The 26,678-nt window shown below is 43.9% G+C and overlaps 1 protein-coding gene across 1 annotated transcript in view; it reads left to right on the top strand.

Moving 5' to 3' along the window:
* Nucleotides 1-26,678, top strand: part of cfap74 (cilia and flagella associated protein 74) — a 60,121-nt gene that overhangs the window by 3,126 nt on the left and 30,317 nt on the right. Inside the window, exons 5-20 of the mRNA XM_061259115.1 lie at nt 2,178-2,282; nt 3,823-3,996; nt 4,393-4,503; nt 5,460-5,562; nt 6,728-6,876; nt 7,559-7,763; nt 8,234-8,425; nt 11,156-11,317; nt 11,787-11,905; nt 18,967-19,033; nt 20,461-20,550; nt 20,879-21,052; nt 21,352-21,481; nt 23,882-24,042; nt 25,373-25,495; nt 25,583-25,704. Of these exons, the coding sequence (XP_061115099.1) occupies nt 2,178-2,282; nt 3,823-3,996; nt 4,393-4,503; nt 5,460-5,562; nt 6,728-6,876; nt 7,559-7,763; nt 8,234-8,425; nt 11,156-11,317; nt 11,787-11,905; nt 18,967-19,033; nt 20,461-20,550; nt 20,879-21,052; nt 21,352-21,481; nt 23,882-24,042; nt 25,373-25,495; nt 25,583-25,704 (2,187 nt within the window). The remainder of the gene's footprint in view (nt 1-2,177; nt 2,283-3,822; nt 3,997-4,392; nt 4,504-5,459; nt 5,563-6,727; nt 6,877-7,558; nt 7,764-8,233; nt 8,426-11,155; nt 11,318-11,786; nt 11,906-18,966; nt 19,034-20,460; nt 20,551-20,878; nt 21,053-21,351; nt 21,482-23,881; nt 24,043-25,372; nt 25,496-25,582; nt 25,705-26,678) is intronic.

The raw sequence follows: 26,678 nt of genomic DNA, 5'->3' as shown, positions 1-26,678 counted from the left end.
TCAAACCGGCAACCCTCCGACTGCCAAACGACTGCTCTTACTGCCTGAGCCCTGTCGCCCCCCGTACCCATGTACCTTAGCCACTAGGCTATAGGCTGCACCATCGGTTTAAAACAGGTTCAGTTGAACAAATAAGACTGCAAATGACCCATTGGACTTTCTGGAGAATATATAAGATTTCCAGCTTATAACAGTATAATAGTGAATTATCACTCTCAGAAATAAAGGCACAGCGGATTTTTGTTCTTTAAAGAACAAACTTTTTATTCCCTGAAAGTATAATAATGTTCAATTTGGGTACCTACAGTATTACAGCCCAGAAAAAGTGTAAATTAATTATGTATTGCTAGCTATGGGTACAATTGTATATACCTCTATGGTACAAGTGACAAGCATTTTTATGCCCCTTTTTTCCCAGAGTGTTGCTTTGCTGCAGAGTTAATGGTGCTGATTGACAGGGCTGAAGTGTGTCCCAATATTTAATGCTTGACATTCCTCCCTCCGCTCTCCATTATCTGTCTCTGAGGGCAGCCGAGTGTAAGATCAAGCGCAGTGGCTCTTCTGACGGAGAGAGGGGGCACAGGGCCAGAATGGGACAGGGCCTAGATCAGTCGTCCCCAGACTCAGGCCTTGGGATGTAGGCTGGAGTTCTTTCCGAACCATAGCCGCGACTCCTGAACTGTAATGAGCTGTTACTTGTTCATTAAAAGACACTTTAATGTCTATTGAAGTATTTGCTCTCTTATGCCACATTAGGTCTGAAGCGGCTATGCCAAGAGGAATTAATGTCACAAGGCTTTTCATCAGTCACATCAACTGCTTTTTTTATTTTCTGTAATGTGGCAAGTGACTCCTTTAGAATTAGGTTACATTTTTTAATTGCTTAAATTCTGTACTGACAGGAAAAATAAGTGAGATCACAACATTCCACAAGCCAGACCTGTGTGCAATAGAGATCAATTTTAAGGAAAATGATCTAAAAGATTGTATTGATCTAGAGATTGGCTATAATGAAACCCTGCATATGTGAGGCTCCTCAGTCCTGGACAGTTTGGCAAGCACTGGTCTAGAGTATACTGTACACTCACTGAGCACTTTGTTAGGTACACCTGTACACCAGCTTGTTAATGCTAATATTTAATCAGCCAATCATGTGACAGCAACAAAAATGGTAAATGGTCTGCATTTATATAATGCCTTTATCCAAAGCGCTGTACAATTGATGCTTCTCATTCACCCATTCACACACACTCACAGACCAACGGCGATTGGCTGCCATGCAAGGCACCAACCAGCTCGTCAGGAGCATTTGGGGATTATAGGTGTCTTGCTCAGGGACACTTCGACACACCCAGCGTGGGATTGAACTGGCAACGCCCCAACTGCGACTGTCCTTATCTCCTGAGCCAATGTCGCCCCATAAGCATATAAGGTTCAGCTGTTTTTCAGACCAAGTGTCAGAATGGGGAATAAATGTGATCTAAGTGACTTTGACCAATGATTGTTGGTGCCAGACAGGGTGGTTTGAATATCTCAGAAACTCCTGATCTGGGATTTTCATGCACAACGGTCTCTAGAGTTGGTACGAGAATGGTGTGAAAAACAAGTGCACACTGAGTGTACATCACCAGCAGGTATTCCATAAACGTGTTTTGCTATGAAACAGAATATCCAAAATATTTCAAGAGTGTTAGCTCCAAAGTTTTTTAACCCTTTGTAGAGCAGAGTTTTGGAATGTTCTAAGTAAGTGTTCTAGAACTTTGTACATTGCTTTCAATTACCAGCAGTGGTTGTTACATCAGCATGTTCAAAATGACCTTACGCCTTAAATGGTTGATACCTTCTGACCTTCTGAGGCCAGTAACATGCCATTGTTTCGGAGGAAGTGAACTACTGAAGAGCTTGATTATCCAGTAAAAGAAACAGGACTAAAATGATAATAATTTGTTTTAGTCATTATGAGCGGCACTTGGCAAATGGTCATAATGGTGATCAAGCCAATCATGATGATATATCAGCTGAATTAAGTGGATGCGGTCACCCAGGCAGATGGACGGCGGTCTTTGAAGCCTCAGCCGCCACACACCTGGCGTGTTTACTTTCCCTCTCGCGGCGCTCCGGTGCTGCCGGCTCTCTCCAGGTGGAGATGTTGATGGGCTTTCCGTCCTCTCCCGCAGCGCGGCGGTGTTCCGCCTACGGGCCCTGCACAAACGCCTCTGCTCTGAGCTGCACGCAGAGGAGGAGCTGGAGACCCACATCGGCCAGGAGCTGAGAGCGCACGAGTGAGACACGCACACACACGTACACACACACAAATGTGCATACACACACACACACTCACACACTCACACCCACACACACGTACATACACACACTCACACACACACACACACACACACACTCACACATATACACACACACACTCACATATACACACACTCACACACACACATATACACACACACACTCACACACACACGCACATACACACACACGCATACACACATACACGCACGCACACACACACGCACACACATACACACACTCACACATACACACACACATACATACACACGCACACACACTCACATACACACACTCACACATACACACACATACACACACACGCACACACATACACACACACACATACACACACTCACACATACACACACATACATACACACACACATACACACAGTCACACATACACACACACATACATACACATACACGCGCGCGCACACACACACACACAGACGTACACACACGCACATACACACACACGCACACACTCATATACACACTCACATATACACACATACATACACACACACATACACACACATTCTCTCACACACACACGCGCACACACACACACACACACAAGTATACACACATACGCATACATTACTGGCTACCAGCCTAATGAAGCTGATTCATTCAGCAGAGCTGTTTAAGTTGTGTTTTTGTTTGTTGATGCAAATTTCAGGACAGCGAGGTCTCAAAGATCACAAAATGAATTATTAATCTACATATGTAACATATGGATGATTTAAACCTGTCGAAGACTCAGAGAATTTTCTACAATCCTCTGAATACAGTAACCGTAGACTCAATTAATAATTCACATCAGTGTGCATATAATGTGTTCAGTACTGAGAATGTCAGTCTCTCCGTCAGTGACCTCAGTATGTGCAGGTACAGTCATACACCACCACCAGCAGGAACCTTTCAAATACTGTAGCCTTCAGGACCTGAAGCTCTGAAACGTCCTCACCGGTGACTCATGCCAGTAACATCCCATAATGCACCACGAGAGTGTGCTTTCATTGTGTTCGCATTCAGACTGAGATATACAGTCCAAACGCATGGTTTTACTAGGGGCTCAAACGATAGTGTAGCAGTCATTTTGATTGGTTGAAAAGGCATAAGGTCGAGACTGCCATATGGCACTCTTGGAATTTTACGGTAGCTAGGCTCGAGTGCCATATGGCACGCTGGGGACTGAACGTGTTAACCATCTATTCCCAAAGGAAATGTGTTAACCCTTGTGTTGTCTTAAGGGTAAAAAAAAAATGACCCTATGTTTAACAGCAGAGAAAACCCCCTAAATTTTCTTTTTTCAACTTGAAATTTGATGACAAAGTTTGTGATGAGCGATAGGTCGTTTCTTCATGCAAAATAGATGTGAAAAATTGAAATTGAATTGAGGTGCTTTGTTTTAGGGGTTTAGTGCAGGCGGGTCAGACTACACGCAGGTTGACTGTGTCGCTGTGAGTGGCTGATGTGTGGGGCGTGGGTGACGCCCGGTCCTCGCAGGCTGGAGCTGTGTCAGGTGGAGGTGGAGCGGGGGCGCTTCTCTGCGCTCCGGCGGGAGGTGCAGCAGGAGGAGCAGGTCCTGGAGGCGGACCGCGCCCGGAGAGCGGCCTACAGGCTGGAGCAGGAGGACGCGGTCGCCCGGAGACTTCGCCTCAGGAGGCAGCAGGAGAGACGGTAAGCAGCCGTTTCACATCTCTCACGCGCTGTCGCGTCGGTGTTAAAAACAGGTACACCGAATTTCTGTAAAAAAATGTCACCGCTTTTCAAAACTCGTCACTGCCACCCGTTATCAATTTGACGTACAGTACAAGAACTGAATTAATATTCCGCACAGAGCTATGTCTGACAAAACTGAATGAATCAGCTGTATGCATTTCGTTCAGTAGCTAAATCAAATCTTCCCGAACGCTGGCATACAGTTTATAGTAAAATGTTTGGTGTTTTTTCAACTCTTAAGAAGGTTTATATGAGTAAACTCTGGCAATTGTTGACTCATATAAGTTAATTTTACAATGTATCGCTGCTGGCTGCTGCTAAATAAACATAAATGTTTGGCGTTTTTGGCGGTAGGAAGCAGAGGAAGCTGGAGCAGGCAGAGGAGGAGCGCCGTCGCAGGGCTGCAGAGAATGCTCAGGCCAGCCATCAGAAAGCCTCCGTGTACTTCAAGGAGACCATGAGCAGGTAACACATCGATTCAGTACACGCCACGCATCACCACCTCTAAGTGGATAGGCTACAGCAGCAGAAAAATTATGTCTAAAATAAGTGTAATAAATACCTAATAAAGTGCTCACTGAGTGTACTACAAACTGTGCAGGCATAACATCAATGCATAAGCTAGTCCAGAGTTACTAGAAGTGCATTTGCTTGCTTTAGACCACAAACTCCATCATGCCCCATTGCACACCATTATGAGCTGACAGGTAATCAGAAATGTCTGTAAAACATCTAAAAAATAATAAACATATTCTTCCACAACATCAAAATAATACTTTGTTTCTTGCCTGGGTTTAAAAAAAAAATTCTAGATGTAAGCTAGTCCTTTCAACATTTGTTCGAAAAACGATTTTATTTTACGGCGGAGTAAATCAATCTGGGCCCTGCGAGTGTCCCGTTTTCAGTGTGATGTCTCTGGCCCTGTAAGTCGATCGCGTGTTGCGCTGGAGTGGATCATTGAAATAGGATCATGCGGGTTTTTACCGTGTCACGCCGAGGCTCAGACACGCTAAGTCCAAACGCTGCCATTCAAGACGCGGCCGTGACCCCGAGCGCTAAACGGGTCGTTTCATCATTTAAGGCCGGCGGGGAGCGGCATCTCAACCTCTGCCTCCAGCGGCTTAAGGCCAGATTAAGCTAACCCTTTGACCAGCCTGTAATTACTGTCTCAGCATGTCCACAGCTGCAGAAAAAGACCCAAGAGGACAGACCTGACCTCGTGTTGTCACACTTAGATAATCCCGTCCGGTCCGTGAAACATTGAACTACAGTACACCGCGGCCCTGAAACGAGCTGTTAGCCAGGCTTTTAGAACCATGACACCAAAGAGGTGTCAGCGATGCGTGTGTGTTCTGCCTGTGACTCTGTCACCGGAGGAGTTAGCCGGTGATTGAGGCTAATTACTGGTATCTGAACCGCAGACACCGCCAGAAAGTGGCTGAGAGGGAACTGCAGAATCAAGAGAGGATGGAGAAAAGGATGCAGGCGGTCCTCTCACTGAAGTCCAGTATCACAGCCACGCAGGTATGGCACGAGAAGCTGAGACTCAGCCTTGTGGCGATGTTGGCGCCTAATCTCATACTGTATCACTGGCTCATTAATAATGGCTTGTTTTCCTATTGGTCTGAAGTACAGTGCAGCCTTCTGCCAAGTACAACAGACGATGTCACCCTGAGGGCTGGTTGTTTACTTTTAGAGTATGTTTACAGTTTGATGCAAAGGGGCCTGATCTCAATTCATTTATTTGCAGCCCTCCTACAGATGTATATGAGCTGCATTAACTTTAAATTGCAGGCTGATTCATTTGATTAGTTACAAATCTGAAGTCTTAACCCCATATTATCATATGAGTGCGTTATCAGGTAATCCCTATGAGAAGTCTCAGGTGTTGATTTGAATGCTAATGTGTGTTTTTAAAAATACATTTTTACTTTTATTGATGGAAAAAACCACATGCAGTTCTTTTTACAAACTTAGTTACTGACATTGCTGAGACCAAAGATGTCTAGCATGGGTATCTAGGGTATGAGTTTTATGTATTAATAACTTGCTAATGGTCTCTCTTGGGCTGTGCAGTGGTCCTGATACTCCCAATCCCAATATAGGAGTCCCTATGTTTCTCAATTACATTTCTCATGATAGCAGAATGTAATGTTATGTAAATTACCATGGCTCTCATTAACAGCAAGAAACCTAGGGAGTGGGTTCTTTTCATTACATTACATTACATTACATTAATGGCATTTGGCAGACACCCTTATCCAGAGCGACATACAGTTGATTAGACTAAGCAGGAGGCAATCCTCCCCTGGAGCAATGCAGGGTTAAGGGCCTTGCTCAAGGGCCCAACGGCTGTGCGGATCTTATTGTGGCTACACCGGGATTAGAACCCCCGACCTTGCATGTCCCAGTCCTTTACCTTAACCACTACGCTACAGGCTGATCCGTGGCAGACGAGAGCTGTTCACGCTCATAAACATAAACAGTATGTGGACGACGCGCTGCATCTCACAGATCTGTGGACACAATCCCACATTCGGAGAAGGTCACGTACCGTAGATAAGCGTTCCTTCAGAGAGATGTTAGTAACACCCGCCATGATGCTACTACACGTTTAAATTTGGCACTCGGAGGCCGCGGGAGGCAGTGACGCGTTCCCGGCTCTCAAAGTGGCACCCTGTGCTTCCAGGAGAAGCTGCGAGCGAGGCGAGCGCGAGACAAGGCCGGCCTGCCGAAGCAGGAGGAGGAGGAGGAGACGGCAGGGACGCAGGAGAGCAGGGACTTCACCAGACACAGGCCGCGGCGCAAACCACCGCAGGACACGCACAGGAACAGAGAGTGTGTTTCAGCGTCTGTCCCAGGAAGCACCCTGTTTCTCTCTTTCGTTCATTCCCCGCCCTCCACAGAGAAACTAGCCTGCAGAATCGCCTCCTTCAAGAGTTCAGAGGAATGCCAGTTGCTGACGGATGATTTTATGCAGTTTTTCACACATTACAGTGACTTGACATTACATTTTCCAAGTTGAGGAATGGAGAGTTGTGGGTCAACTTGCTTTTTAAAATGTATAATAATAATAAAAATAATACTTACATGTATTATTACGCCTATTTAAGAGTAAATTCCCTTTTCATTATCCTATGAAATCAGACAATGTTTTGTTGATGAGGGCAGGGCATAGGGAGACTGAAAATGTGTATTACACGTATCCAATTATTTCTGTGATTTTTTTAAATTGAAAAGCTGACTAACCTTTCCTGTGTGTAGTTATGTTTAATTAAAAACACAAAGCACAAAGTGGCTCCAAAAACTTTTGTAAAGTTTAACATTCCTGTATGAACACTTACCTACCAGACTGAGGATTTGATGTGCTTTATTAGAGGACTTGATGTTCAAAATTCTGTATGCTGAATATTTTATTGCTTTTACAGTTTAGGAGTTCATAGTTCTACAGTAAATCAGTTGGTCAGGGTAAGAGTGAAATATATTCATGTTAACCTATCTATCTTTTCTTTCTTTTTAGGTTGTTTGTGGAGCAGCAGAAATCGAAAAAAGTTGAAATAATCTCTCGGGTATCACGAGAGGAGACCGTACAGGAGAAACACAAACTACCTTTTCCACCTACTCCACCAGGCCTTAGAAAGTCTCCAGGACTCAGTACTTCTGCAGAGATAGCACAGTCTCAGGATGCAGAACAGGCACCAGCAAAGCCAGCGAAACTCAGACCTGTGAGTGAAAGTACCAAAATCTATTTCTATGTTCTAGTCTTATTTCTATGACTTTTTGCTAAAAAACACAAAGCATATTGCCAATGTGGAGAGACAGTCCATCACAGTTCTCATGTGCTCATTTCAAGATTTGCCAATGGGGTAAGAAACTTTCACTTGTCAAGCAACTTGACATAAAAAAAATAAGATTTGAAGTCTCAGTTCTTAAGACAGGCTTTTTTTTAGTGCTATGTTATCAAGAGCACCATTGCCGGATGAAATCCAAATGTAACGCTTTCATCCAAAGCAACTTACAGTTGAATAGACTAAGCAGACAAGACAATCCCCCTTGGAGCAGTGTGGGGTTAAGGGCCTTGCTCAAGGGCCCGGCAGATAATAATAATTTCTCACTACACGACTCTGTGTCTGTGTTGCTAACACACTCTATTGCTCCAAGTCTTGGTGTTTTGACTGTGACTCTGTGACTGAAGGACTGGCGGACTCCATCCCCCATGTCCGAGGACGGCAGTGGAAGTAGCGATGATGACTCCGTGTTCCATCCGGGCTCCGCGGACCGCTTCGGGAATCTCAGGAGCGAGGATGAGGAGGAACGGGGCGAGGAAGATAGCCTTGCACTGCCTGAATTCACAGGGTTGTGGGACCTCAAACACAGAACGTATAAGGTACAGCGCAGCGCCAGGTGATATCGCTTACGCCTCTGGTGTTTTTGGTTGTTGTCCTGTGAAACACTGCTCTGATGTTTGTTCAGGTTTGAGGTCCTATGACTTGTTCAGTGTGAAAATATCCTCAATTCTGTTCATAACATTTTAATTGGGATCTGAATGTGTTTTATTGCATTGCTGAGTATTTATTGTGTTTTCAGGGGGTCTAAAACCCTGATTCTGGATAACGGTTTTTTGTTGTTTCTGTATTCGCATTTATTCGCCAGTTAAATCAGTTGATTGCAGTTAACTTGGTTACTTCGGTCCGCATTGATTGCTGATTTTAAGCTGTGTTGTGTTGAGAAGAAAAAAAATCCTTGTCCTGTAATGAAGAAACAACTCAGTCAGTATAATAGTTCGACCTAGCTGCAATCCTAAGGGTCTGTATTTCAGCTGAAAGAGTATGCCTGCTGACAGGGTCAATACCGTGCTGAAAAAACATTATTTGCAGCAATCCTTTATACCCTGTAAAATGGGTGCGTGCCAGTTTCAGGACAACCCCCTCATTAAGTAAAACTTTGCAATGTTTTTCAAGGCCCGTACAAGTTGGCTTGTGAAATATTTGTATCACCAGTTATTTGTGCAATGTTGATCATGGCAGGACACATAATTATAGATTACTATTGAGTATATAAGTTGAGTACATCGGATGACAGTTTTAAGTAGCCAAGAAATAGCCTCCATACTATTTTCCAGCGGTACCTGCAGAACTGTCGTAAGACGTGCGCCTTTGTTTTCCCTTTGATTTATCAGACCCAAAGATGGCTCTGCCTCTTCCGCCTAAAAAGTATGGTTCACTTCCTGAAAAAATGTTCTCCAGAATGTTCCCCAGAAATAAGTATATCATCCAGGGATTTTAAATACATTACATTTCTAGAATATTTTGTCTACTTAACAACTCACCCAGTGTAGTCATATGCTCGACAGGGTTTGTACACATCACATACTACAGTATGCACACTAAACAGCTGACAGTATGTTCAGTATACAGTATAGTACATACTTTGAGCCGTTTGGGACACAGCCCAGGACGTGCCTCTGTGTTTCCTGGTTTACACGCTACGCAGGAGGGCCACAGTGCCACGCCCGCAGGGACCAGGTTCCTGCCCATCGTCAGGATAACCCCCAGAATGCACGGCTTTCACAGCCAGCGCAGGAGTGGGCTGTCTCTCCCCACATCCTCAGATCTGTGAGGACAGATATTACTTCTGCTTTGCTGCCGTTCGTGAAACTGAGAGTGGAACATGACATTCAGCTCAGCTCTTTCTTTGTGGGAGAAGCCATGCAGAAAACTCTTGGCTCAAACCTTTATCTGAGGAAGTCATGCTCTGACATTTAGCTACAGTGAATTGGATTATGTGAACCCTTCATTAGGCAGTGTCATTAAAACAGAAGCAAAGAGTTGAGTGCCCCTACAATACTTACAGTGTAGAACTATTGATTGCAATACATACAGCATTGTAATACTGGCTGTAGTATTACAATGTCGGGGGCCGGAAGCAGATCGACGCGCCTTCTTCGAGCCGCATCGTCCTGAGCGACAGACCGTGATTCGTGACCGTGACCGTGAGCCAATCAGGGCGCTTTTGGATGTGGCGATCCCCCCTGCCGAGTCCCCCCCCCCCCCCCCCCACCCTTGGAGCAGCTGTCCAATTATGGCGCTCCCTCACGCCATGGCCTTGGCAGGACTGGAACAGGAACCCCGGCCCTTGGTGCCCAACCGCCATGAGCGAAAGTGTGATGCCTTAGCCGCACGCCACCGCTGTGCTTCAGTATAATTATTCTGAGGGGAACATTTTTTCACAACCTCTAAACCCTGTATAATTTCAATCACTTTGATTAGCAATTCATTGTGATTTATATTTACCGATCCACTGGAGGATTGGAACCCCTGAGCACTTTTTGCACCCTGCACTTTATACGTTTGTTGTATTTTATGTGTTTTTAAGTATTGTGTGACTCTCTCTGCAAACATTTACCTACGGGTACAAATAAAGTAATTGAAAGCTATCCGGGGCACTACACTACTCTATCCAGTGTCCCGTATATTTGATCTTTTATCTAGCGGTAATCTTTGTAGGTAATATTACTGTGTTGTTTCTGCTTGAAACTGGGATCTGCTGTTTCATGTTTTTCTTTATCCAAATGCACATACTGTATACTGTGCCCATATGCAAGTGTAGTTATACTGAATGTATGTGCATGTATCTAGGTGCATAAAATGTAGGTCCACCTTGCAAATATAATCCTGTATTATGCAGACTTCTCAGTCTAGTGCATACTGTGAAAAACAATGACATCTGTTTATTATATTTTGGCATTAAGAATTAGGACATTTTTCAGTCTGAATGTGTGTGGTTGTAAATCAGTTCTGTAAATATCTTGAGTTTTTAGGGGGGGAAAAAACTGATGAGGCAAAGCATTTTGAGGTTCTGGCATATTAACAATCTGGGTTTCTGCTCCATTTAAGTCCATTTAAGAAACCGACACTCTAGATTCTACCAGTGTGTGCAAATGATCTGTGTTTAGGCAGAGCTGCATGTTGTTTGCATTTTAATTACATAACCTGTGCAGATTGTTGGATGTTGCATTTACTTTTTTTACACAAAACAATGTACCAAGTAGGAATTTTTGTTTAAGTGATCCGCAGTGCGGCAGCTGGCCCAATACTCTCTCCGTTATATTTACCAGGATCTCCAAGACGACGAGGTGTCAGTCTGTACAACGGTGCATGATGGGCTCACCCTGACACTGGCCAATCAGCAGAGAGCCCTGCTCAGGAAGAAGCCGGTGCAGGGAAAGGAGTTCAGGGGCTGCCCCTTTGTCAGCAAGCCAGAACTCATCCATTTCAAGGTGCTGTCAATCATACGTAGTGAGCAAAAACCCAGAATCTAGATGTCTAGGGGGCTGGAAGAGATGTTTTGGAGACATTTTGACATAAACAGACTAGGTTTACCTTGCTCTGGTTTTACCCAGGAAATAGTCTGGCTCTGTCCTAGTTGGCAAGAGAATTTTCACAACCAGATGTAGTCAGATTTTCACCTGAATGCCGAGACAGATTTTCACTGACTTCTCACCACAGAACTGTTCACTGCATAGCGCGTGTTGGGTCATGATTACCGCATCCACCTTATGATGTTCATAGAAAACTGCAACAATGGCCAGATAACATTTAAATACGAATTCATTTTAAAAGGCCCTGGACATTGTTTATGTTAATTTAGTAGGATTTGGCATGCTCGTATTTACAAATGCTGTATGCATGTACTTGTATGAGAGCATATGGTTAACAGTAAATGGTGAACATTTTCTGTTGTTTCAGGACTTTGAAGTTGGCAAGACATACAAGAAGAAGGTTACTCTGATCAATGTCACATACTCCACAAATTACTGCAAACTGCTGGGAGTCACAGAGTGTCTGCAGGATTTCATCTCCATACTGTGAGTACCCAAAAGCATCGACAGTCACAGAGCTCCATCCTGCTCCAGGGTCGTATTACGAACTTATAAACTCTCCTATCCTCTCCTCGGCTGTCTTTCTCTTCTCTCGTCCTTTCCTGCGTCCCCCTGTTTTCGTTTTTGCGTATTCCCTGCTGTTATATGACTGTGTGTGTGAATGTGCACCAGTTCCCCGTTTGGGCTGCTGTCTCAGCTCCCTCTCGACTGCTGCCCCAGATCTGAATCAAACACGGCCTTCTCTGGCAATCGCTCTGATGAAGGAGCCCTGTGAATGTGATCAATGAAATACACAGGGACGTACAGCGCAGATTTAAGAACTGAGAGCTGAGACTTCGGTTTTAAATTTGTATGTGAACCGTAGAAATAATTTTGTAAGTATACACTCATAAGAAATAAAACGAAAGGAGGAACAGTATCCCATGTTGAGTAGCCTGAAGGTGCAAAAGTGTACCGATCTCAAATGATGCATCATTAAAGAAAACAGGCACTGAATGTACAACACGATATTATGAGCATAGGAATTGCTCTAATTTGAATTGAGGGAAAGTACTTTCAAATATCTTTGTCATTTCCTGTCAGTCGAGGTGAAAATTAAAAAGGAATCCACGTTTTCCCATTGGAATATTCTGCTTTTCACAGAGGAAGTCCCTGCCCAGACAATAAGCCCACAGCCAGTATTTTCAGGCAGCCTTCACGCATACACACGGGCCCAGCTTGTGACACACACGCACACACACACACACACACACACTCACGCCGACAAATGCAGTCGCAGGTGATTGGGGAGCCAATCGCGGTTGAAATGTCCTTTCGCAGGAGGTTGAAAGTGACTTGTTAAGATGGCGTCTCGGTGCGTTTCCGCCTGGCTGGCCAGCCTGCGTGAAAGTGGCAGAGTCCCGGGAGACGTGCGCCTCGGCAGCGCGGGCAGACACGCCTCCGCCCCCGCTCTCCCGCCGTCTCCATGGGTGTCAGAGCGCATCAACCCTGCGGCCTCCTTCTGAACGAACATCTCATTTCACACGCTGGCATTAGATGCCAGGAGCTATCGCCGTGGCCGTGATTTGTAAGTGCCGTGCAGGGGACTGCCGGAGTTTTTGCCTTTTGTTTCCGTGTACGGGGGAAAAGTAGATGTTAACAGCGGAATGTAACGGCATTCACTGGGTGAAACTGTCTGCCGTTATATTAACATTGTTTAAATGTTGATTCGTACAGAGGTTGATTTAGTTATCTAATATTTATTTTTAGAACGAACTTGAATGAATCAATGTAGAATTTGTACACACGTGAGGAATTCAGGGTGCCCTAAGTCTCCTATTTCTGCTCTCCTGATGGTCTGTGATAAAATATTCAGCAGGCAGTAGCTCATGCATATGTTTTGGATCCTTCAACTTTATTTCAGGGTCATACAGAAAAAGACCCTGCTGCAAAATCCAGCTATGTCAGCTTGACCGATTAGAAAATGTCATTGGCCAAGCTGGTCATAAAGCTGGTCTAGCTGGGTATGAGCTCGTCAACCAGCATGGTTGAGATGGTCATAAAGCTGGTCTAGCTGGGTATGAGCTGATCATAAAGCTGGTCTAGCTGGGTATGAGCTGGTCAACCAGCATGGTCAAGCAGGTCATAAGCTGGTCTAGCTAGGTATGAGCTGGTCAACTAACTTGGTCAAGCTGGTTATAAGGCTGGTCTAGCTGAGCTACCAGCACTAGCTATCAGTTGTTTCAAAACATAGGTTGAGCTAGTCAAACCATGTCAAGCTGGTAGCTGGTCTGAAATGGTCAACCAGCTATACCATGTCGAGCTGGGACCTGTCTGAACAGGTCAACCAGCTACCACCTGTTGCAAAACCGAGCAGGGGACAGTAATGGCAAAGTGGTAGATTTAGTCCATGATCACATGTAGAGAGTTGTATGCTCTAGATGACAGTCTTAAAAGTCATGCATTTATTATTTCCAGACATACTATTTATATATATATATACATTATTAATTTCCTTCAATTGAACATATTTTGAAGCATTTGTTGTTACAGTGTGTGTGTTAACTCATGGCTGCTGATAGGCATTTATCTGGGTGGCATTGTGTGTGCCAGAACCTTATCTCCTGTGTTCCTGTCACACTGTGTTTCCTGCACAAGCCAAGCCCATGAAAGAGATGATCTCATGCACAGATTTTCATCCTTGCAGTCGGATACTGAAGACATTTTTCTTTCAAACTAGTTATAGGGTTCATGTTGATCCCTGTCAGATTTAGGTTATGTTTGAATATGTAAGAATATTTTATACATTTTATTTGTTTTTATTCTTTGGGTACCAATGTAATATGACATTGATACATTATTCATTTTTAAAAAGAATTGCTGAATGTATTGTACATGGACTGTATGATCAAGACTACACAACATTGATACAATTTGAGGTATGCAGTAAGAAATGTAGGTCATTAATGGAACAAGTTGTCCATCCTTTTGTAAATGTATATCTAATAAAATAGGAAGCTTCCTTAAGGCCTGGGTGATATATATATTTTTTTTATGATGGGAAGCACTGGAATAGTTCTTGTAAAAAGAGGCATTTCAGACATTAAATGACTTCAGTCAGCATGTGTCTCCTCCAGATTAATTCTTGTTTGCATCAGACAGCTTTCAGATCATTTAATTTAGCTACGACCAGACATACATTATTAGTTCATTGCAAGTCATTAGTAATTCAGTATTTTTTCGTTTCCTTCTATGCTATGCTTTGTACAAACATGGATGGGAGTGGTCCTATACTAAACTGCGAAAGAAAACAGTCTAGCAAATAACCTAGAGGAATGGACATTTTAAATTCCCAGCGTAAGTGTTTGTGTTACATAAGCGCTAATGTTTGAAATTGCTGCAAAGAATCCGTTATCGGAATAAATGCTAGAATTGCGCCGCTTGTTTTGTAGTTCCAGAGCGATTACGAGATCACATTAGGCTGTAAGAGAGCTTTTACATAACCCAGCCTGTAGTTTCATTTAGGGTGACTGACAACCCCGACGCGCACTGTGGGTGTTACGCTCCATTACTCTTCCCGGTAACTCGAGCATAACACGGCTATTTATCCTAAATAATGCCAGCCCGTCGTGCCGATCTGAAGCGGCCCACAAAGTCTTATGAAACGGGCTTGCGGAATGATATTCTCACAGACTGGATCCACGCCAGCCCTGCGCCCGGCTGCATCGTACCGAAGCAGCTCCAGAGGTGTGGACCCGTCACCCCTGTCAGTAGTCGCACAGTCGCCCGCCTACAAGTTGCTCCCTCCTGATGCACGGGCCTCGTATCTCTCGGCTTTATAACATATTATTTACACGACTCCTGTGGCTGTGCCTTCTTCTCCAGGGGAAAGCTTCAAACAGAGAAGGTGTGACTCAAAAACTCAAGGGAAGCACAGTTTTTTTTTGTTTGTTTGTTTTTTTGGATGAAATCCGGATTGGTTTAACGTTTGTATATCCATCCTGCATTTTCAGATCTGTCAAAGATAAAATGTGTTGGGGAAATGCAGTGTGAGGATTGTAGAGACATAGAAAGGGCTTTGTGTCATTGAGAAAATGGAGACTTCTTTAAATGTGTTTTAAATAGTTTTATACTTTCACATATATTTTGTATGAAATAATATATTTTGTGTATTCTTCTATAAAATGTTGAATATATGTAAAATAACTTAATTGCCTAAGTACAGTATAAGGGACTCCATATGTTGGTCAAAGATAGAGTACTGTTGGATTTGTGAGTCTATGTGCATCAATAATTCATTCATTGATATATGGGTGAAAACTATATAAAAGTCAACATTAAAAGTTATTATAATGCCAGTGGGCCCACATTTATATTGAGCTACCCTCTTTCTTTTCTTATTTAACCCATTGTTTTCTCAGTTTGTGTGGGTAAGAGTGTGTCATTGCTGCAGTGCCATTAGAGCACAGATAAGCAGGTCTGTCCCTGAGGCTCATACAGCAGCCACTGCTTCTGCTCTGCAGAGTGGTGTGAGCTGCACTGCCGTGGTCTCAGCTGTGGTGCATGCAGGACTGCGGTTAATGCAGGACTGTGGTTCATGCAGGACTGTGGATAATGCAGGACTGTGGTTCATGCAGGACTGTGGTTCATGCAGGACTGTGGTTCATGCAGGAATGTGGTTCATGCAGGACTGTGGTTCATGCAGGACTGTGGATAATGCAGGACTGTGGTTCATGCAGGACTGCGGTTAATGCAGGACTGTGGGTAATGCAGGACTGTGGGTAATGCAGGACTGTGGTTCATGCAGGACTGTGGTTCATGCAAGACTGTGGATAATGCAGGACTGTGGTGCATGCAGGAATGCGGTTAATGCAGGACTGTGGGTAATGCAGGACTGTGGATAATGCAGGACTGTGGTTCATGCAGGACTGTGGTTCATGCAGGACTGTGGATAATGCAGGACTGTGGTTCATGCAGGACTGTGGATAATGCAGGACTGTGGATAATGCAGGACTGTGGTTCATGCAGGACTGTGGTTCATGCAGGACTGTGGATAATGCAGGACTGTGGATAATGCAGGACTGTGGTTCATGCAGAAATGTGGTTCATGCAGGACTGTGGTTCATGCAGGACTGTGGATAATGCAGGACTGCGGTACATGTAGGACTGTGGTTCATGCAGGACTGTGGATAATGCAGGACTGCGGTTCATGCAGGACTGTGGATAATGCAGGACTGTGGATAATGCAGGACTGCGGTTAATGCAGGACTGTGGTTCATGCAGGACTGCGGTTAATGCAGGACTGTGGTTCATGCAGGACTGTGGATAATGCAGGACTGCGGTTAATGCAGGACTGTGGTTAATGCAGGACTGTGGTTAATGCAGGACTGCGGTACATGCAGGACTGTGGTTAATGCAGGACTGTGGATAATGCAGGACTGCGGTTCATGCAGGACTGTGGATAATGCAGGACTGCGGTTCATGCAGGACTGCGGTTAATGCAGGACTGTGGATAATGCAGGACTGCGGTTAATGCAGGACTGTGGTTCATGCAGGACTGTGGTTCATGCAGGACTGCGGTTAATGCAGGACTGTGGTTCATGCAGGACTGCAGTTCATGCAGGACTGTGGTTAATGCAGGACTCAGGTTAATGCAGGACTGCGGTACAAGCAGGACTGCGGTTCATGCGCAGCTGTTGCAGCCAGACTGCAGGTTGTAGGAGCACTGCTCGATTCGATGCTTCACTGTTGATCCAGCAGTGAAATCTGTGTTCAACCTCTCCCTCCCTGGGCAGAGTTACGGCCGGCTGTGCTTTTCCCCCACGACACAGGTACAGCTGGGATTTCATTGCAGACCATGGAGCACCTCACTGCCTTTATCTGCATGAACTAGCCAGGTGTTACTCCATAGTATTCAGGGAATTTAGTGTTAGAAAGAGGGCACGGATACTGCCTGGGGGAGACAAAGCCAAGGATGGTTTTTGGCAAAACATGTGAATGTTGGATGACATTCAACCAAAATGTGTTTGGATGGTGGAGGTTTGGAGCACATGCTAATGAGAGTTAGCTCAGATCTGGACTGTGCTTGACAGCATTGTTAGGGAATTAAGGAGCTGTTCTAGGAATTATAAAGCTCTGCGTGTTAATGTGTTCACCTAATCTATAGAAGCAATAGGCATTACGTTAGCGTGAGAGCAGGGGTGTTCAGTCTTACCAGAAAAGGGCCAACGTGGGTTCTGGTTTTTGTTTTAGCCCAGCACTAAAACACTTGATTCTACTGCTTAAAGTCTTAATCAAAGACCATGATTAGTTAATGAATAGAATCAGTGGTCTTAGTGCTGGGCTAAAACAAAAAACCTGCGCCCACACTGGCCCTTTTCAGAGAAGATTGGCCACCCCTGCCTTAAAGCGAGGTAACACCTGGGAGCTGCTCCATCCAGGCACTTACAGTGGCTCAGCTTATTCTTCTGACTGGAGTTCAGTTGCGAAATGGCAGTTGGGAAAGTATCAGGTTTAAACCTTTCAGAGGTGATGGAAGATGACTGTTTGCTGATACATTTTAACTAGGCTCTGCTCTACTTGCACACAGCACAGTCAGCCAACGGGGCAGCATCTCTGATACAGCGCATGTAGCACAATTGAAAATAAAGCCATTTTGTTAAAGAATGTGCATTGTGATTAAGTGCTTTCGCAAAGTGTGTTTGCTCTCCAGCCAAAAAAGGAGAAAATAACTAATAATTTATGTAGAAGTGCTGTTAGCTTTTGACACCTTTGTTCATCTCTTATGACTTTCCCTTTCTTCTGCGATTTCTTTTTTCCTGTGTTTTGAAATGAATGTTATCGTGGCCTTTCTGTGCCGTTGTATCGATCTGTCAGCCTTCTCTGTGTGGTTTGGAGGCTCAAGTCTTCCAAAACCGCTCTAGGCATCTTCACTTCATCATGACCTATCCGGAGATCTAGACACGTGGTGCAGCTTGCTTGTTGCCAAGGACTCCTTTTTGCCTGGAGAAAACGGTTAGCGAAATGAGTTTGACTGCAATCGCTGCAACACGCTGCCTTGTGAGCCCACTCACTCTTTCAGTTGTTGTGTTTTTCTTTTTCAGGAGATGTTACATTAGCTTCTGACAGTGGCTCCTACAACAGTGTTAGAAGAATGAAACTAGAATTAATTCTTAATTTTTAATCGGCACTTTGATCTGGTTTCAAATGATTACCCTTTGTTTAGTATACATACTGTATACTGTGTTACTTTTGCTGTGTTTGAATACTGCATACTTGGCTTACTACTCTTATGACTTTCCAATGAGAATCAGCCTGAAGTTTAGTCCCAAGTAGTACGCTAGTATGTGGCTTTGAATACAACCTATTCTGTTTTACTCAAAACAGCATTATATACGCATTTAATCTTCAGAAACTGTGTTTGCATTACCAACTTAGAAATTAAACTTTCCTCTTTCTGCATAAAAGCTTTATCATAATCGAAAATCTTACTGATTTACTGCTTTCTAATTTTTGGATAAAAGCATCATCCAAATAAGTGTGTGCCGCCCACCATTCCCCTGTTACAGCTTTGAGCCCCCTGGTCCCATGTCCCCCGGAATGGCCTGTGACATCATGGCTACCTTTAAACCAATGGTGAGTCTCCAGCCTATCGTCTTACATTTTGTGTACCGATTATTAGATTTGACTGCTTTAATGGTTTGAGACCATTTTATAAATACGGTCATATGTTTCCCTTGACCCGCTAAAAATATGACTGGATCTCAAAGGTGTATGCAGATGTTGCAGAAAATGTATTATCCCATGTGAAAACATAGTGTGTTAGGACTATGCGTGAAGTATACTATTTTATGCTTAAGAATACTTATAGTTTAACTTTCATTAAACTTCATCTAGTATGCTTAGTCTACTATATTTCCACATGGGATGCAGTATATTAGAACATATTGCCATGCTTCCCCCTATCAAATTCAATACAGAGAGACAGTGAAGGTTTGGCCTTTGAAGTGAGACAAACAAATCTACAGTTATGGGAACACAATAAATGTTATTGAAACTTTTAGAGAGTTTTATGCTTTATTTATTCGTCTTTCCTTGCTCAAAGCAATCAAGTTATCTTGTACTGCAATATCTTTTTTTTTTGGTACTTCCGAGCAAAAAGTGATTAAGAAGCAGAGTTACAGTTACAGTAGCAATTTCTAATAAAACAACAATATAGTGTTCCCATTGTGTTATCTTGCATTTTAGTTTAACTTGACTGGCTTTGTGTTTCTGTGGCAGAAAAGTATGACACCATCTGTACCCTCAATAAGAGTGTAATGTCTCCTTCTTATCATAGCTATTGGCCAATAGCCTAGTAAGTTAGGTGTAGCTTTTATTGTACAGAACAGACATCGAAGGTTGGAGACCAATAGCAGATTTAGCTATGTTACATTTAAGTAACCTAATTCACTAAGGTTACAAAAAATATAGTTGATTAGGCCGTAGTTTACATTTGACCAAAAAATAGATTTAGCTGCTTCCTAATCCCAACAAAAATTAAGTAGCCCAAGGAAAACTACTGGCAAATGGCTGATGGCTGGTCATGCTTGTCAAACCATGGTACTGCTGGACATTTTTTGCATTGGTCTCTACCATTGTGGACCCCAGGTTTGCTGATGTTCATGGTATTTTTATTAGAAAACAGTGCCACATTGTGTATGCTTTGTGACTTTTTTGGGGGGATTTTCTTTTTAAGTGTTCCTGTTCCGTCAAAATAACAAAACAAAGGAGTGGCATTTCCTTAATAGAGTTCATTTGTAGTCTGGATATCTGAGTTGTTTTTGCTTCAACAAATTAGTCTTTGTCAGTTGTCATGATAAAACAGAGACTTAATTTTAGATTTGCGTTCCCATTTCTCATTCATTTATATCCTGTCAAGTATGCCTGCAGAATGTTAGTAAACATTAAGCTGATTAAATCAACTGAAAACCAACATGTCTGCCAGATATTTGTTCAAATATTTGCATGTGTAAATCCTGTGATAACAGTCAAAGCGGTTTTCCGTATTGACATTCTTTCAGATAAATAAAGATTTGGACGGAGAAGTGCAGTTTTCATCAGCCGCCGGGCCGTTTTCCGTGCCTGTTAAATGCACTATCAAGAAGTGTTCTGTGAGTATAACACCGGGACGGGTTGAGAACGTGTCTTGTTACTCCGCTGAGATTGGAATAGAATAGGGAATATATTGACAACTTGCTAGATATTTCACTTGATAAAACCTGAAGAAATTAAGTGTCGGTGTGACAAATCAGGTTACATCAGTACGCTATTGAAGAAGAGATCATTTTTCATGGAACAGTTTTATGTAGTACCCGAGGTTTCATTAGTTATCGTATTCTAATTAAATTAAAGCATCGGGTGACTCTATCAAAGCGACCTGCTGGTGCTTGGCCTGCTCCCTCACGTTCCTGAGTGCATTACTTCCCTTTCCCCTCCAAGCTCGCTATCGATTGCAGCCTCATTGACTTTGGCACCCATGTGGTGGGGGAGACAATTTCACGGACAATCACCCTAACCAACCAGGGGGCAGTGGGAACACACTTCGCCCTGGTCCCTTCTGCCTACTCCAAACCAGAGCCGCCCCTCTCCAAGCTGTCCTCCGTGGATGCGCAGGTGAGACTGCCCCTCTGTCGCCAGTAATGGACCCAGTCATCCAGTCTCCCTGTGCTCTCTCTGAGGCCCGTTTTCTAACAGAAAACACACTAATAAAAGTGACGGAAGTTTTCTAGGAAGAAGGCTGGATACAGTCTGCGTTTCTGTCCCACACAAGCAGTGCCGGTTCTGCGGGTGTACTTTCATTGTTCTGTCTTTCCATGGGTCAGGTACTTTTAAGTTTGAGCCATTTGAGGAAACGGGAGGACATGGCCCGGGGTTGTGTGTCCGTGAGCCCGTGAGTCTGTGTCCCTGTCCAGGTGGCCCCCCAGGACAGCGGCACCCCCCAGGCTGGGTCGGATGAGAGAGAGAGTCCCCTGCAGCCGGAGGAAAAGAGCCGCACGCCTTCTATTGTGATAGACTGCCCGAGCACGGAGCGCAAACCGTCCGGTAGGTCAATAACACGCATGTTCATTTAAAGGTACCATAGCTCATTTTGGACTTCTAACGGTCAAGAGGGGAATTGCAGCAACAAATACGCTCAAACCACAACGTTTATCCCTCCCCCTTCTCTGTGAACGCGCTGAAGCTGAAATGCCATTGGCTGTGCCAATTAGAACCCAATTTTCAACCAATGAATTATTGTGCAGTTATACAATGTTTTGGTACAGAGTGCTGGCCCGTCAGCTGCATATGTTGAAACCCGAATTTAAGGACTATAAACACAGGCAGAGGGTGAGTCAACATGTCAGTGAGCCTTTTTCAATGATAGGAAGGGATTTACAATGGTCTTGTAACAATATTTGAACACAAAAATCTTACCTATTGTACCTTTAAGCACGCATGATTTTAGAGAAACACGCACTGGCTCTGTTTGTTAGGGTCACAGTGCGGTAGCACAGTGGGGAAGTTGGGCTACATTTCAGTTTCACTACATTTCAACATATTATATAGTATTTGTGAGGCTATTATATAGCATTTGTGAGGCTTGAAGGCAAAGCATGTTTCTCCCAATAACAACTTAATCCACTAGCTATTGATGAAGTCAGAAAAACGTTTGAACATTTCAGAAAAACATTTGAACATGTCTGGACTGCATAACAAATATTTTTGTTTCCTGTATAACAAATTCTAATCTAAACTGCTATTCTTTGTGCAATAGAGATGTATTAGTAGTAGTAATTTATTTCGGTCCTTATTAACTATTTTTACAGAATGAATGCACATAGAAATAATGAATAACAATCTTTAACCGAAAAGGTGTAGGCTGAAGCTTTATCTTATTACACCTACCCTTTTTACATAACATATTCTAATAGTCAACCCTTTCACTACATGTGCAAACGTGTATGTTGTATTTATGGATTTAAAACTAAATTTTGACCAGAAAATGTGTTCCATCCATGTGCAATATGTGAATGGGAAATACATGCTCACACTTATTGTCTGATTATTTCCTTGGGGTTTACTGTTTAATGAAACTTGAGATGGGAGTAATGTGTGTATTTAAATGGCTGAAAGTTATCACCGCCTGCACCTCCATGCAGTAGTACTCCCCGTCACACAAAGCCAGTCTCTCTGGATAATCTCTCAGGCATTGTTGGAGAACACTCGAACCCTGGGTAATCCAGCCGTCTGTTCTGCCGAGCGGTGAGCTTGTGTCTGAAACGTAGCCATGTGTGGTGTAATGCCATAGTACTGTAAATCAGTGTGTGCTGGAAGCCATTTTGAGAACATACAGTAGCTCAATGTGCTTTTCTGTGAATTCCCCCTGGTTTGGATGTGTGTAGGTATAGCATACTGCTTGTGAAACTGACCTTGACATGGAGGTGCACTTCATATAAAATGTAGCTGAGCTCAGATCACAAAATCAAGATAAAAAATTAGTAGTAATTAACGAATGGTGTAACAGATTGTGTACCGAATATAAGTATGACAGGTTTTCATATTATCAGCGTGATTTACAAAGATATTTAGCACATGCAGAACTAATAACACAACCAATGATTGGTGCAAAACAAATACCATGGCCAATCATTGGTCATGTTATTGGTTGTGCTTGTGCTGTAAGGTCTTGTTCAGTTGTGATAGCACTTCTCCCAAAAGCCCTCCTGTAGTAAAGTGTACATACAAGTAAATTAGATAAAAATATAAGAGATAAAGTCGTGTAGGTTCCCAAAAGCCAAAGAGCTGTCCGTTCATGAGCTGCCTGGTGAGGCGTTAAATGTGCGGGGAGCACTACTACTAGGGCGGCCTGTAGCGTAGTGTTTAAGGTAAATGACTGGGACACCCAAGGTCAGTGGTTCTAATCCCGGTGTAGCCACAATAAGATCCGCACAGCCGTTGGGCCCTTGAGCAAGGCCCTTAACCCTGCATTGCTCCAGGGGAGGATTGTCTCCTGCTTAGTCTAATCAAATGTACGTCGCTCTGGATAAGAGCATCTGCCAAAATTCCAATAATGTAATGTAAACTACTGAACCTCAATGAGCTCCACTCTCCTCCCTACACCTCCCCACACCTCCATAAACCTCCCAACACTCCCTGCAGTGTCACGGTTTGACTCCTGCTCTTGCCCTTGCCGCTCAGTGCCTTACACAGGAGAAGAGTAAAAGCTGCCCTCGCTGAGGGTTGTGTTGTGTTCCATCTGTCCACACCAAAGCGGTGCAGTAACACGGGAGGTTGTTCCACTACAGGTAAGCCCCAGGGCGAGAGGGGCAGTAACCTGTGAGAGTGTCTGTTCTGTCCACAGCTGCAGGATGGTCCTCAGTAACATGGGAGCTCCTCTCCCCGGAGGTTAAGCCCCAGAGGAAGAGGCACAGTAACCTGTGAGAGTGTCTGTTCTGTCCACAGCTGCAGGGGGGTCCTCAGTAACATGTCCGACCCCTGAGGTGTCTGAAGTGACGGGTGCAGAAGGCTCTTCAAGGCCCGCGTCTTCAGTGCCGGTTGGAGCAGAGCTGCAGGAGTCCAGCACGGAGGACACCCTGGACTGTGGTGATATCAGGCCTGGAGAGGTGGGGACAGCACTAACGCCGCAGTGTCTGTCTGCTCTTAGGCCTTGTGCTTTACTTCGAGGAATGGGTATCTGGCATTGTCCGTTCTTCTGTATGTCTAGAGCCGCCTGTATGTACTCTATGTCTGTGTGTGAACAATTGGGTACTGGGTTGAAACAGTAAAAGGCAACAGACGGACAAAAATCTGATTTCTTAAAATAAAAGGTAAAAAAAAATGTTTGAATTAATTATTTGAGGAAGTAAGTGAGGACAGTAAAAAACATCTGTTGAGGTTAGATTTCATTTTAAGATTTAAGTTTTACCGTCCTCCAAGAATCCTTCTAGCGAGGTATCCTTATTGTCGGTTAGCCATATTGTTATCCGCACACTGAAATGGGTGAAGTTATTTCTCCCATTTTGAGCTGAAACCTCCCGTCTCCGGGCTCATTGCCCCACTGTTCGTGCCAGGCCGCTAATGGGCCTCCCCGTATCGATCGCGTGTGCGCGTGCGTGGAGGCGGCGGCGGCTGTGTTCACTGCGGCGTGTTGGCGTGTTGTCACTGTGATTTATTTGCCCTTAAATGAAGGCTGATTTCTGTGACTTATAAATGGATTATGTCAGAATAAGCATTAGCGTTCTCGAGCAGCGACATGTGAGAGGGAGAAACTAAGTGACACGTCTGTTCGCTCTTAACATGCGTATTTTTGCCTGCCATATTTTCACCACAGTGCCAGTTTAAACCAATTTTTATTCTTTGGTTTGATTCTGCTTGCCTGAGTCAGAGTGTCTGATGCCTTTATCAAAGACAAGTCCATGGAAAGGTTTAAAAGACCTAGGCCTTCTCTGATAATCGAGCACCGAGAGTTTCAATCAGTAAATCAGATTTTATTTGTACTGTACATCTCATGTAACAATTGCGGCTGAATGTGCTTTACATAAAACGAGAGGGAAAAAATTTAAGGTATGGCAGCAAAAGAAGAAACTAAATAAAAAATGTCAGATAAGATTAGATAGCAGTTAGTACTCCTATGCTTTAACCAGAGCACAAAGGGAAGGAGACTTTCAGCCAACTTACAAGGCCATATTAGTTCAGCTTATGAGGAGATGACCCCTTCTTTTAAATACTGGTATTGTAGTAAGGGCCTGCAAGGCCAAAAATGGTGGAATGACATCTGAAGTGGCAAAATGGAGTATAATGTGTTTAGAAATTACTGTGGTTTATGTTTGGTTAACAACTGCTAGATGTTTTCAGTTATTCAGCAGTAGGTTGCTGCCTCCAGTTTGCCTTTGAGAGCAGGATGGGGTGCAGGGCTTCTTGTGTGTGTGTGTCACGAGCCTTTCCACCCTCCAGGGGAGAGAAGGCGAAATCGGCCCCTTCGGATGCGTCAAGCTGCATATAGTCTTCACACCAACCGTGCTGGGAGAGGTGAAGATGGACTTCCACATTAGGTTCTCCAACCCCGACTGTGAGCCGGTACGGTGTCCGTTCTCCTGCCGAGTCGAGCGAGTTCTCCTGTCCTTCTGAGTGAGCGCATGACGCAGCGAGACCTCTCGTACGCAGATACCCATCGCCGTGCGTGGGCTGGGGGTCTGCGTCCCTGTGTGGGTGGACCAGCCCAACATGGATCTGAAAATCTGCATGTACGACCGACTCTATCAGGACAGCATCGTCGTGCAGAGCCGGTGAGTGTGAAAACTTCTTTCTGCGAGTTTTAACTAAATGTTACATAACAAAGAAAATGTAGCCAATCACTTTTTGAAAATACACATGTGAGGTTTTGATTTCATATGCTATCCAGGTCATTTAGGTCATATATTAGCGCAGCTTGTAGCATAGTGCCTCGGGTACATGACCGGGACCCGGAAAGTTGGTGGCTCCAGCCCCTGTGTAGGCACAATAAGATCTGCACAGTTGTTGGGCCCGTGAGCAAGGCCCTTCCCCTCACATAAGGCCTCAAGATGGCTGCCCACTGTAACGAGGATGGGTCAAATGCAGAGGACAGATTACCACACGGGGTTCAATAACTTTATTTTCCTCTGCTTATGTATCGATTGGTGTATTCCGAAAGGTCTGACTGACTCATACTACTGGCTTCCTAGTTTTGGTTTCTAAGGTAGTGGGTTGTACCCTGCAGGCAAGTGTCTTAGAAAATATCTTCCTTTCATTTTGCCTTCTCAGATAGAAGCCTTGCTTCTGACCACAAAAGTGCACCGATTTAAACTGTGTAGTGTTTATTAAATAGTATATTTAGCTAAAAGTTTATTACAGTTGTGTGACTTTCAGTTCACATCTCAGTGGTAGAATGTCTCACTTGATATGAGGTCTGTTTTCTTCAGTGGCTCATTTAATTCCCTGTTTAACTCCATTTTAGCACTGATATATGTTTCTGCTCATCATATCCTCATGGATGCAGTACTATGCAAAAGTCTTAGGCACCTGTATAACATTCTGCACAGATAAGATTCTTTCAAAAATAATTCAATGAAAGGTCCTAAATAAACGTACTATACATTTTACATTACATTTTATTAATTTGGCAGAATAGTTAAAAACTGAATTAAATCAATATTTTTTGTGACCACCCTTTGCCGTTAAAACTGCATCACTTTTCTGAGATAGCCAACGCTGTCCTGCAGTTCTATTAGACAATCAGCAG

The sequence above is a fragment of the Conger conger genome, chromosome 10 (genome assembly GCF_963514075.1).
Source record: "Conger conger chromosome 10, fConCon1.1, whole genome shotgun sequence".
Lineage (NCBI taxonomy): Eukaryota > Metazoa > Chordata > Actinopteri > Anguilliformes > Congridae > Conger > Conger conger.
The sequence above is the reverse complement of the archived record's forward strand: the minus strand, read 5'-3'. Positions and strand labels throughout refer to the sequence as shown.